At 36.2% G+C, this 14671-nt stretch overlaps 1 protein-coding gene across 1 annotated transcript in view; it reads left to right on the forward strand.

Moving 5' to 3' along the window:
- LOC100373947 (NACHT domain- and WD repeat-containing protein 1-like) overlaps window positions 1-14671 on the forward strand; it is a 92415-nt gene that overhangs the window by 21603 nt on the left and 56141 nt on the right. Inside the window, exon 2 of the mRNA XM_085499949.1 lies at window positions 14177-14565. Within this exon, the coding sequence (XP_085356075.1) occupies window positions 14177-14565 (389 nt within the window). The remainder of the gene's footprint in view (window positions 1-14176; window positions 14566-14671) is intronic.

The raw sequence follows: 14671 nt of genomic DNA on the forward strand, positions 1-14671 counted from the left end.
TGTGTGTGTGTGTCTGTGTGTGTACATTTCCAGTGTTTTCACGTATGATTTCTTATGTGATTTTTTTGGCTTGGCCGATTTCTTTCAAACTTGGCAGGTAGATTATAAGGAAAAATCCGAAAAAAATTTTTGGCCCACTGTTGCCAAAAAACTGATTTTTGGTTAGGTTCGCGCCAAATGTATCTCCTCCTACAAATTTGGGATAAAACACTTCAGACATAGCTCATTCTACTCAGCTTGAGTGTGGGCACAAAGTTACCATTTGAATTTTTGATATCTTTTTTCATTACCGAGAAATTTGACCCCAAAGTTGGGGTAACTTTTCACCAGCAACGGCTTTTAACTCCTCTGTGATTTTGTCGGCTGGGCTGGTTTTGTTCATACTTCACAGGTAGGACGTGCCGTCACTAATTGGAAAAAAATCCTGGCCCACCACTGCCATTGCAACATCCAAAAACTGATTTTTGAATACTTTCGCCCCAAATGTATTACCTCCTACCAGTTTTGTACATCGGTGTCGCTGGGTGTATATGATAAAGGGAAGTTGTGCAACCAAATTTGCCGAGTTCGCAGTTTTTCGCCAATAAAAAAATAACTAAAGCAAAAACTCACGATTTTCAGCATTTTTGTAATAAAGACATTATTCTCTATCAATAATCCGCCCAAAACAGGAACATTTCTACTAATTCTTGTGTTTTTTCGACGTTTTTCGAAAACCTGCGATTAGGCTGTGAAAGTAAAACATTCCGGAGGGAGTTAAAACTGAAGAGCTAAACTTAACGCGTAAAAATAGAACGCGTATTTTGACCTCTATGCGATCGTTGTCAAAGAGCCCCACGTCCATCGCCTGGCGATGCTCTTCCGTTTCACCAGTTGCGTTTTTTGACTAAAATTTGGGCAGTACTGTCAGTCACGAAAATTGATGAATAAATTAATACACATAAAATATGAATCACGGGCTAATTCAATGGTCACCGAACACTCCACTACTAAACAATCATATTTGACCCAGATTTGACAAGCGTGGTACAGTTTTTTGTGCGTGTCTGTAATAACGCGCACAAAGGATTGTGGGACAGAGTCCTTTATTTGCTGGCATTCTTGACTTTTGACTGCAGTTCTTTTTTATATTTTAGAGTAAATGCTTCTGATATGCTCTTAGGTTGCTTAATATCCGTCTGAAATTCTGGACTGTGGTCATATTTTCCCGATTATGAGTCGTACCGGTATGTTTAAATAACTCACCGTGACTAGTGTTTTGCATTATGAAGTATATTATTATGAAGGTCAACACACTGTACTTTATGTAAATATTTACCATTTAGTTATTTCATTATTTCGCTTTCCAACATTTACAGGAAACGCTTCATTCTAGAAAATGCTATCGCAAAACGGTTGGAAATAATAAATGTAACAGCAGAATACGTCCTAGCACAGTCACTCTACGAGGAGAGTAAATGTGGTCCTAGTAATAAACTAAATGACTTCTAAAGACTGAATGGTGTTTGCGAACTTCGTATTAGTTATAAACCAACGTTAGCTTCACGTTTATGTCACCATGGAAACAACCCAAAACATATTGCTTGTTTCTGAGCGGAGCGGATCGCCAACCAGCCTACCGGCTTGTATAACTACTTAAGACTATCTAAGATAAACACAAATAATTTTTTTCACAGACTCACCAACTCATACGATTTTTACCTTGCCCGTACCATCAAAGATGGAAGGGAAAGGTATATTAAGGGAAAAATTTTGTCTGGCGTTGTCGTTGTTGTTGTCGTCGTCGTCGTCGTCGTCGTCGTCGTCATGAATTGTTATTGTGTGCATAATAACTTTACTAATTCTATTCCAAACTTTATCAAACTTGGTCACCTTATTCATCAGTATAAAGTCTTCCCTGAGTTTGAACAACAGATGCCCTGTATGAAAATATGCAAAAATTGAGACAATCTGATAAAATATTTTGACTGTTTCTACTTGACTGATCACTGGTGATGCACATCAAAGGTCACTGATCTCAGTGGAAATATGCATTGTTGTATGTGTTCAATGAAGCAAATGATTTATCTTGTAATAATATCCTTGATAATGTATCTCAGAATCCCATACTGGGTTTCAAAACCAACTCATGGAGAGATTGCACAGTCTGATACACATTTGCAAACCTACCAATAACATCTTTACAGAAAACAAGATGTCAGAAAATCAATATAAGCACTCCTATGAACTGGGTGCCTAACTTTGATCAAGATCTGAAGCTAATAGAAAATCTGTTTAGTTCAAAGTTATCAAATCAAAAACAATACATAAAAAATACATTAAAAGCAAAACATTTCATCCACATTTTAAAAAGAAAATTATTCTAAAATATATGTATTCTGTATTTGACAAACAGTTCATTCGACAAATGAAAACTCACAGGAATATGTTTCAGCTATTAGAACAGAATGATAGAGTTTTTATAATACTGGTTTAAAAACGCACTTCAAAGATTGCAGTGTTTGAAGATGTAGATTCTCAGGAGGCAACAGTACTGTTGACTTCTCCTTCCACTGGACACCAACTAACTATTTAAGTTGATTTGCATACAAAGCAGAACTTGCAACATGATAGCTATTCATAAAGGGTGTTTTTTTTTTTACTTTTCATATAATACAGTAGTCACACAATGAGGCAGTTCATATTTGTTTCAGTGAATCATTAATTCTTGACAGACACCTGTACAAAATACTTGGACAAAAGCCAGCTAAAATTTTCTGTTATCTTGCATGTTTTATGAATCTATTCACATCAAAATGCAGCACTTTTTTTTTGCAATGAGACATTTGTTTTTATACTAAAATATCTGAATTACTTTGAATAAAGCTGGAAATTATGTCCCTTAAAATAATTAAACAAATAAGGCACCAATGTTTTTGTAAGATATTTACATCTTTTAAGGACATTCGGTAGACTGATTCCCCACTGTTGGTTCAACACCAAAACTTGTTTGTATTCAAAATTAATTATGACAATGCATATTTATATTGAATCAAACTATGATAAAGGGAATTATATTATATAACAAAGGGCAAGGTCACCAGAGTTCAACTATGTTTTTAATTTATGCAAGATGCTCATTGAATATGACAGTTCAATTCCTTAATTGTTAAATTGTTATTTATTTTCGTCATCCAACCACTAGGTCTTGGATGCCCTAAACTGAGCAAAACGGTAACAAATTATTGTGACTTTCCCACTAAGAACTTCATTTTCAAAATCAATCCATATTTGGAAATGGAATTTAGATGTAGATACTTGAATGCAATACCTGAAAACTACAGTATGCTGCATCATATGTTGATACTGTGGTGCATAAGGAAGGGCAATTAAAATTTATTGTTTTGATTATGGATTTGTATGTTTAGATTCATTAACCTGACTCCTTGAAAACGATTCCTTGCGGTCGACTATGTTCCTAGCAATGTGCGCCAACCTGGATCTTAAAATATCTACATTATGCATAGCTGAATCCTTTCCTCTCACTTTTAAACCCATTTAGCAGAACACGAACACATTTGTGATGTGCGCAATTTATTCCCATTTTTGTGTCTAAAAAACTGATCATTGTATAGGGATGCCTAGTTACAGTTTAGAATTTATGTTAAGTGGTATGGCTTAGGAATAATGGGCACCATTGTACACATTGTTAAAGTACAGCTTGATGGATTCTCCTTTAATGACGTCAATTCCAACTCCCTATGTTAATTAGGACATATCAATTTAATTTGTAGTTTTTGCCTTCATTCTCTATTTTTATATGATATCATTTCTTATTTCTAAAATGATTTTCAGTGAAAAAAAAGATTAAAGCATCTTTTTTCATTATTCTGTTTGTTGCAAGCTGTTTGATCATTTCATGTGTGGGAGGATACAGTGATGTTGGAATAAATTATCTCTGCCTGGCAACTCAACTAAAATTTCATCAATGATGTTACTGTAAAATAATTTCTCTTAGCTGGAATTAATTTTCGCTGAAAAGACATTTTGGGATGTTTTTTTATTACGTTTATTTCCACTGATTTTTAATTAGTTTAATGTAAAATTTAGAAAAAAGGGTATTTCCACTGGAATTTATTTTTAATGCGAAAATAGTGAAAATAAATACTGAGTGAAGACAAATAACCTGTAGAATACTGTGTGGGTAATATTTTTTATATCGATTTTTGTTGCATTTGCAGCAAATAGTTACCAAACAATGAGAAATCTATAGGATTGAATATACCCCACAGCTGGCTTCACATGCATTGTTCATAGTTCATATGGTGCTTACACCAGGATTTAATTACAGCACCTAGGCGGTATGTGGTTACAGCTTAATGTTCGAGTAATTGCAAGAAATTGACATGACAATAGAAATTCATTAAAGACTGCCACTCCCATGCAATTAACAGCGAGTGAAATTCCTGGGATTGAAACATATATTTTGAAGTCACTGATGTAGGCAACGAATAACTGCAAGTTGACATAAAGACGAGGTAGTTTATTTAATCAGTGGTCAACTAGAGGCTGAAATTAAAATAATTAATTTGTTTATTTCAATTTCTCCTGACGTCAAATAGAATACACTGGTGAAACACGGTAGTAACTGTGGGTGAAAGGATGTTTTGGGGTGTAGTTTACATTGTAGATGGAGTGGTAGGGTCAGGTGTAATGTGTTCATTTCCAACTATTATGAAGTCACGTAGAATTTCACTTAATTTATTTTTTCTGACATGTTTTCAAGCATTACATGTGAATCCAATTTTCACTGCGCTGTGTCTCAATAGAGTATGAGGGAAATGGCATATTCACTGGAATTTATTTCAGGGGAAAAATGTTTTCAGTGATAATGAAGTATTATGACAGATACCCTCCCCGTGGCTTTCATTGCGTATGGAGGTTATTTTCACGAGTGATGCGGTGTATTCTGCTGCCGTACTTTCACAAGCGAAGCCACGGGGAGGGTGTGGGGTTCTGTTATTATACACATGTCCCATATTTGATTATTTCATATTAAAAAAAGAACGTGCAACAAACCGGGATAGAAATTTAGATCGGAGAACCCAATTGCCCATTAATATGCTCCAAGACAGTGCTGCGACCTAGCAACGCTTGTCAGTGTAGAACGCGTGTCGCTGTACGTGCAGCGCGTGTTTGAATTTCATGTAAATAAACAATGTATTTTACATGCGTTGTATACGTCGCTTAGAGTCCCATATCGAACAGGACGCGACACGACGACTGTCGCCCTTTAGTTGGGACCACGACAGAATCAGAACTTAAACTGGGCGACTACGATACACGGTTGATGTTGAAGTTAAAAGTTCCTCCACAGATCTGTGCATTGGCAAACATGCCGTCACGGTGCAACTGCGGTACACCACTGACGGAATGACTTTCGTTGAAATCGGTCGTCGCTGACTCGTGAGCTGCACATTACAACCTCGTTTGTGATGTTACTTGCTGGTCGTGGATAGACTGAGTCTTGGTTACCGATTAAATTTTGCTAATTTGGCGTTGGTAATCTTTATTTGGAACTGAGTAACGCCGCAACGTCGCCAGCAGAAACCTCATGGTATATCGATGTTGATGGTTGCGGTTCCATATTAATCGGAGATTTTACTGCGGGTCCAGGCAGCGGGTGGATCTTCCGAGAGCAAGGTTTATAAAACTCAGTTTCCAGGTGGTCAACAAACATTAAGTTCTCCCAATCCTAGTATTCTATGTGATGTACATCTAACATGCCAAAAATGCTGGTGAACGATTTGAACCTGACAAAATACTTGAAATAGATACCAGGAAAGGGGGGGGGTTAAGAAAAGTTATATAACATTTTATTATTCAATAATTTATTAAAATACATAAGTTTGTCCAACTCCCTGTGATACAACACCTCAGACATAGCTCATTGTACTCGGCTTGAGTGTGGGCAAAAAGTTACTATTTGAATTTTTGAAATCTTTTTTCATTAATGAGAAAGTTGACCCCGAAGTTAGAGTAACTGTTCAGCAGGAATGGCTTTTTAACTCTTCTGTGATTTTTTTTGGCTTGGCTGATTTTGTTCATACTTGACAGGCAGGTCGTACCGTCACTAATTGGAAAAACAATCCTGACCCACCGCTACCATGGCAACAGCCAAAATCTGTTTTTTGAATATTTTCGCCAAATTTATTGCCTCCTACCAGTCTTGTAATAGCAGTGGCCAAATGATCATGCCTTTTATTTTGGCTATGTTGTGCACTGGTAAGAGATCACCGGCGCCGACATTGTTACCACTGTCAACGTAATCCCAACGCAGCTTTGAACTTTGAATAAAATGTAAATGCTGCCTCCAATCTAGAAAATACTATCGCAAAACGGTTGGAAATAATACATTTAACGACTGAATACGTCCTAACAATAAAATAAAGTGACTTCTAATGACTGCCATGTTATTTTGCGAACCTCGTATAAGGTGCCCGGTTTTAGTTATAAACAGACGTTAGCTTCACGTTCATGTCCTTCCATGATAACAGCCGAAAACATATTGTTTGTTTTTTACCGGTTTTCATTGGCAACCGAAGTATTTTTATTTTGTAAACAAATTTTCGTCTGCTATTTTTATTCAGTTCAAATCGTTCAGCAACATTTTTGGCACTATTAGGTGTACATCACATGGAATACTACCGTGACGATTGAGAGAACTTGATGTATGTTGACTGATTTTTATCATAGTACGAATTACCAGGAAGTTACTCAGTTCCAAATAAAGATTACCAACGTCAAATGAGCAACATTTGACTAGTAATCAAGATTCATGTAATCCATGGCTGACAAGCAACATCACAAGCAAAGTTGTAGCATGCAGTACTAGTAAGTCATCCCGTCAGTGGAATACCGCAGTAACACGGCATGTTTGCCATCAGCATTGTATTCAAACAAATCACGTGGTGTGCCGTTCTCGTTCAAACCCGGGATTCGATCAATAGGGGAGTCCCAGTAAAAAAAAACACATTGCAAATCATGCAAGTTCAACATTTTCAAACCAATATACTAAAACAGAAATGCTCAGAGATGCAAATGAAGGATAGATATTACTTTTCACTATACACATCTCTGTTGATACTATCCCTCACATATTCTACTCCCAATTACTCCTGCGTAAAATGGACTAGCCTCTTTTCATGTTGACATTCAGAGTAAAATCATGGGACAGGCTGTTAAAATTGGCTGTTGCATACTCTTTCGCTGGTCTGGAAAATGTGTTTAATTAGCTCACATTCAAGCAACAATGCAGATTTCCCAGTGGGAGTGAGACTATTCGACTCTGCCACTAAAAAATAGGGGTGTTTTCAGCAAAAAACGAATAACCCTGGAATACGCATAATATACTGAATTTCGGAACAAATCGTGCATTACTTACAGCAGCAGAATACCACAGAAATATCAGACGAAACATGAAAACACTATATATTGTATTTCAGCCTGAACCCTCTATATTGCAATTCAAGGAATTAACCCCATATGTGCATCCATTTCCCACCTTGGTATCACCCACCCCTGAAAACAAACTCTTAATACCACGCTGAAGCGTTTGGTAATAAGTATCTTACAGTATTGCTAAACAAATTTATAGTTTTACAGAATCTTGTGTTGAAATGTTTTCATTGATTTCAATGTATTTACTTGTGACCGAATCAACCAACTTAATTTCTCTGATTATATTTTTCTAATTAATTTCTCATTAACATGTAAGTGACCCAAGGGACTTCATTAAAAGGATCTTCATAGGCAGGTGATCTTTACATAGATGCTGGATTATTTTATGGATCACCAACTCATACTTTTGTCATAATATTTGTCCAGAAAATAATGAGATGGTTCTGTTGCAATTGATCAAAATCTAATTATGAATGTTCTGGTTTGAATAGGACTTTTTTAGCTCCGCTGTCGACTTTGTCGAGCGGAGCTTATCATACGAGTGATTGTCCGTCGTCCATTTGCTTTGATATTACACATATAGGTATTACATGTGAACCACTCTCAAATTTGTTCATTCCATGATATCTTCAATTCTCTAATTTTGATGAATATTTTTGTTATTTTTGGTAAAAAGTGATATTTTCGACTTCTTGTTAAAAACCACAAGTCCAATTGCTCTAATATTACATATATAGGTACTACATGTGGACCTCTCTCAGATTTGTTCATTTCATGATGATATCTTTAATTTTCTAATTTTGGTGAATATTTTTGTCATTTTTGGTAAAAAGTGATATTTTTGAAGTCTTGTTGAAAACAGAAAGTCCCATTGCATTGAAACTATGCATATTGTTCATTTTCTAATGTGCATTGCTAACAGCGGAGCTATCTCAGCCGGCAGGCTGCTTGTTCATTTTTACACATAGATTTTTTAAAAAGGTATATAATGGAATATGTCATAAATTATTAATAAATTTGCATCACAATTTATGATGTCATTGAATAATATATGGCAAACAGCTTTACCAACAAGTGATATCGGTGATATATTTTTCATCACATGTGCTACTCCGATTGGCAAAAAAAAGAATTACACTCATTAATAATAATTCTTGTTTTGCATGTAATAAAATTGATATTGTTAGTGCATTTATTTCATAGTTACCTTCACTCACTGATGTGGGTTTATGTAAATCACATCCCTCACTGATGTGGGTTTATGTAAATCACATCCCTCACTGATGTGGGTTTATGTAAATCACATCCCTCACTGATGTGGGTTTATGTAAATCACATCCCTCACTGATGTGGGTTTATGTAAATCACATCCCTCACTGATGTGGGTTTATGTAAATCACATCCCTCACTGATGTGGGTTTATGTAAATCACATCCCTCACTGATGTGGGTTTATGTAAATCACATCCCTCACTGATGTGGGTTTATGTAAATCACACCCCTCACTGATGTGGGTTTATGTAAATCACACCCCTCACTGATGTGGGTTTATGTAAATCACACCCCTCACTGATGTGGGTTTATGTAAATCACAGCCCTCACTGATGTGGGTTTATGTAAATCACACCCCTCACTGATGTGGGTTTATGTAAATCACACCCCTCACTGATGTGGGTTTATGTAAATCACACCCCTCACTGATGTGGGTTTATGTAAATCACACCCCTCACTGATGTGGGTTTATGTAAATCACACCCCTCACTGATGTGGGTTTATGTAAATCACACCCCTCACTGATGTGGGTTTATGTAAATCACACCCCTCACTGATGTGGGTTTATGTAAATCACACCCCTCACTGATGTGGGTTTATGTAAATCACACCCCTCACTGATGTGGGTTTTTATGTAAATCACACCCCTCACTGATGTGGGTTTTTATGTAAATCACACCCCTCACTGATGTGGGTTTATGTAAATCACACCCCTCACTGATGTGGGTTTATGTAAATCACATCCCTCACTGATGTGGGTTTATGTAAATCACACCCCTCACTGATGTGGGTTTATGTAAATCACACCCCTCACTGATGTGGGTTTATGTAAATCACACCCCTCACTGATGTGGGTTTATGTAAATCACATCCCTCACTGATGTGGGTTTATGTAAATCACATCCCTCACTGATGTGGGTTTATGTAAATCACACCCCTCACTGATGTGGGTTTATGTAAATCACATCCCTCACTGATGTGGGTTTATGTAAATCACACCCCTCACTGATGTGGGTTTATGTAAATCACATCCCTCACTGATGTGGGTTTATGTAAATCACACCCCTCACTGATGTGGGTTTATATAAATCACATCCCTCACTGATGTGGGTTTATGTAAATCACACCCCTCACTGATGTGGGTTTATGTAAATCACATCCCTCACTGATGTGGGTTTATGTAAATCACAGCCCTCACTGATGTGGGTTTATGTAAATCACACCCCTCAGTTACCTTGTCTGGCAATATTCCATGTTGTTATTTCAAAGATAACAATGAAAATGTCAAACCTAATAAATTAAACTATATGCAAATTAAATTTGTGATGTATTTTTGTATAATTTATGTTGTAGATGCTCATCTGTAAGAGATGTAGAAAAATCACTTTGATTTCATGGGTTGGATTTTGATAGTTTTGCTGAAATCGCTGGGGCATGGTTTTATTTCCAACATCAAATAAAATTTATGACTCTCACGCCTGTTATTTTCTTAGTTTTAATTTGCTTGGTCTTGTGTCTTTTGTTGATTTCGTTACAGTTGTTTTGTCGCTCCATAAATTGAGAAGGGAAATAAATCATGCAAGGGCCATGGAAATTGACATTATATTGAGGTCCCCAAATCTAGGCAGAATATTAATGGAGTTGTCATGGTGACACTGTCATCATCATTATTTTGTTTGCCACATTGTTGCTTTTACTGTGGGACCTTGGAAACTAGGATGGCATGCATATTGAATGCATTTCATTAGGGGCCTGGGAGTTCGAGGACAAAGAAAAAGCTTGCGTTTAGTTGTAAAAACAGGAGGGTGTCACCCTCTTAAAATAGGGCAGTAATATATGAAAGGATGATAAAAGCAACTGTGTCAAATTAAATGGCTTTGTTTTCGGAGTCTTGTGCTGGCCATTGTATTGAATATGATAGCAGTGCTGGCTTTGACGTCATCAGTAGGGTGGTTGCTAAGTGTTGCTAAGTGTGGGGTTTCCATGATTAATGAATAACCTAGAATCGACCATGCTTGGCTGTATTTTGCAGCTATCCTATGAGCTAGGCATATTGAAATAGAGCCCAGGTTTGGCTTGAATAAAAAAATGGTGTTCATTTTGGCATGTATATTTCATTTTTTCTTATTAAATAGTCTTATAATGAATATTTGGCTGTAATGGTGATGTATTATACATGTGTAATATTGTCACTTCCTATATTATTAGGTTGTTGTAAATTGTCAGTTTTCTTTCTTCATCACTGTGTCTTTGTTTTAATAATATGGATGGCAAAAAGTGAAAGACATGCATAACCATTAAACAGCAGAACCTGTTAAACTACTTGTTTTAAATTTATCAAATTATTTATTTATTTATTAATTCTAGAAAACATTAAATAAAAAATAAAAAAATTTTGCAAAAATTGCAATAGAAGCTTCTACAGTATGAGAACATTTGATTCTCTTCTTTATTTTATAATTAATTTACAATAGTGTCTGATATTAAAAGGACTGTGACCTTGAACAATTGTGTCCAGTATAACAGCCAATTTTATATAGGCTCCATTAAAGATATCAAGATTCTTCACTTTCCAAATGGCTTTGCAGTTATTTACTTACAATTAATAGCACACAAATGTTACAATGGATTTTTATGTGCCGGTATTTTTTCTAGAATTGTGATATTGCATATTTTTTTTAGAGCTTGCACTCTCAGGCAGGTACTGTACTGAATAGTAATATACAGTATGAACCTGTTGCCCTAGAGGAGGTGATAATATTAAACTGAATGGCAATTACAATAGCTAATTGCGTCTGTAGTGTTTTATCTCAAGTATCGTGTCTGAGCTTGCTGCGAGGTGGACAGATTTTTATTTTTTTGGAAACCTTTTTTGCCATAACTCATTTTTGTTATTGAAGTAATACAATTGTAGTTGAATAATCAAAATAATGTATTTTTTCTGCAAGGCACCAAGTTTTGAACTGATTCTACCACAACTACAGTGATGTTTTTTTTATCATTACCAATTTGTCGATATGACAGAACTTGTTTTATATTTCATGGGTCTTGAGAACTTGATAATTTATAAGTAGGGATCTGTGGTGACTTTTGTTGCTTCATTCCCTTGTGAATACCTTACATATACCAAACATTTAAGATTTTCACCACCAGACTTTCTCGCCCAAATTATTTTTCTTATCTTCTTCAGTATTTCTAGAAAGGAACCTTAATTTTAGAGCCAACAGACACAATTTAAGTAAATTTTCAGTTTTTACTCAAAAAATTTGTCGGTGGTGGTGTTTTGATTTTGATAACCACTCAATACTCAGTTTATAAATCATTTGTTCTGTATTTGTTTGTAGTTTTACTTTCTTGTAATTATTTCTGTTCTTCCTCACTACTCTACCATAACCTATTTTATGCCTTCTTCCACCAGTTGCATTTTCATGACTTTATTTATGAGGTCTAACTGGGCAGCAAGATTGCCTTAACCCCAATTTCTGCGTTCAGACGCCTATATATTAGAGGGGGACCTCCATTTTGGAACAAGAGTGGGTCACATTTGATGCGAATACACAGAATGTATTGCCAACTCATCTGAATATTCTCACTGGGACTTGCTATGGAAAAATCTGGTCTGATTGAATAATTGTTTGTGAATACTTTCCTCCAATTAACTGTCTTGACACGTCAAAACATTGAGTTGACTCAACGCAACACAAGTCAAAAATGTCAGGAACCAGTAAATGGCAATTGGGGTCCAATATATAGCGACAGTTATAACTTGAACTGGTATATAAGGTTGATCGTTGGTATTTAATCTTATAAATAATAGTAACAAATTTAATCATAATTTTCAGTTTTAAAGTTATTAAATAATTGTCGATTTGAACACATGTCACTGTAGTTGTATTTGGAGGGGGAGCTGCCTGAAATTATGCAAAATAGAAATCTGTTAAAGCATTGTTTCATTTAATAATAAATAGTTTTCATAATTCGTGTAATAATAAGTACTGCTCTCATAATTAGTTAAGAAGTTTTGAGATATGGTGAGAACTTCTTACCAATGAAAATTTGGTGACCATATACGTTGTATGATTGTCTGGGTTTTGTCAACAGCATGTAATAAAACCATATTGTAAAATTCAGTAAAATCGTATCATTTGTTTTAAAATAGCCAACTAACTACATAAACAACAAAATTTGCTGTGCATTTAATAAATACATGTATATTAGTAAAGTGAATTTTAAAATATTTCTGTGACAATTTTACATGTTTGTCCTAATCAGTGGAGTTTCAAGTTCTGTAAAATTTCATTAGAATTCTCATTTATATATTAGCATATTTTATTCATAGACATTTGGTAATTTGTTATATATTAAAAACACATTGTCATGAGCACAGATACCCATTCCATTATTACTTACCTACCTTAACAGGAGCAATTGAGACTTACCAAGTCCCTGAATCGAGACTTACTAAATTCCTGAATCTAGACTTGCCAAGTCCCTGAATCTAGACTTACCAAGTCCCTGAATCTAGACTTACAAGTTCCTGAATCAAGACTTACCAAGTCCCTGAATCTAGACTTACCAAGTCCCTGAATCTAGACTTACCAAGTCCCTGAATCAAGACTTCCCACGTCCCTGAATCTAGACTTCCCACGTCCCTGAATCTAGACTTACCAAGTCCCTGAATCTAGACTTACCAAGTCCCTGATTCTAGACTTACCAAGTCCCTGAATCTAGACTTACCAAGTCCCTGAATCTAGACTTCCCAAGTCCCTGAATCTAGACTTGCCAAGTCCCTGAATCTAGACTTGCCAAGTCCCTGAATCTAGACTTGCCAAGTCCCTGAATCTAGACTTGCCAAGTCCCTGAATCTAGACTTGCCAAGTCCCTGAATCTAGACCTGCCAAGTCCCTGAATCTAGACTTGCCAAGTCCCTGAATCTAGACTTGCCAAGTCCCTGAATCTAGACTTGCCAAGTCCCTGAATCTAGACTTGCCAAGTCCCCGAATCTAGACTTGCCAAGTCCCCGAATCTAGACTTGCCAAGTCCCTGAATTGAAGACAATGTTCATGTATTTTAAATTTTTAATAATCTTTGATTGGCATTTGGCCAGTTTTGTTTAAAAACAACAATATTTGAAGATGTCATCAATCAGATTTTAAGAATTTACATCATTCACGCTGCATTACTGATGCACATCATTGTGTTTCATGATTTTATTGAAAATGGCCGACTGGTTTCCATTTTGTTTTGTTGGCGAAACAAAATGAGCTGAGCATGCATTTGCCCAGTTGTCTAATTTTGGAACATGAAGACTGGTTTCTTAACATTGTTACAATTGTTGTTTTGATTTTTATTGACAACTTCATTGTTGTATATACTACCATGGTTAAAACTTTTGTCAAGTTTCTAAAACTAATAAGACCCATTACTAGTAGCTAATTAGTAATAATTGCTATATTTGATTTCAGCATGGGTAACCGCCATTCCTCAGAAGAAAAGGAGTCAAAGAAAAGAGGTCGCCCTAGTGAAACATCATCAAGTAATGTCCATGTTGCGGTGAATGTAGAAGATAAGACAAATCCATCACAAAGTAGTCCGTCAGATGCCAATACAGCAGGGCCTCCTCCATCCACACAGTCATCACCTCCGCCACCACCCAGTAATGCGCCTCCACCAGCAGAACCACCGCAGCCTAAACCTCCTCCACAAGTGAAAAGCGGACCTAGTGATCCACCGTTACCAAGCTTAGCTGATCTCCGTGACGATGTACAAAAGCTGCTAACAGGAGACGTTGCCAACGTTCAATGTACGGAGATGATAAAAGTGATCAGGATATTTGTGAGTGCATGCCAAGCTGGTGAGTCTTCATACATTGTACAAATTAAAGGCACATGTCCTACAGTAGAGGAATATTAAAGGCAAAAGGCCAGGGACATGCTGCGAGATAATCTATATTATCTTCC

Source organism: Saccoglossus kowalevskii, chromosome 6 (genome assembly GCF_978046115.1).
Source record: "Saccoglossus kowalevskii chromosome 6, keSacKowa6.1, whole genome shotgun sequence".
NCBI classification, from domain to species: domain Eukaryota; kingdom Metazoa; phylum Hemichordata; class Enteropneusta; family Harrimaniidae; genus Saccoglossus; species Saccoglossus kowalevskii.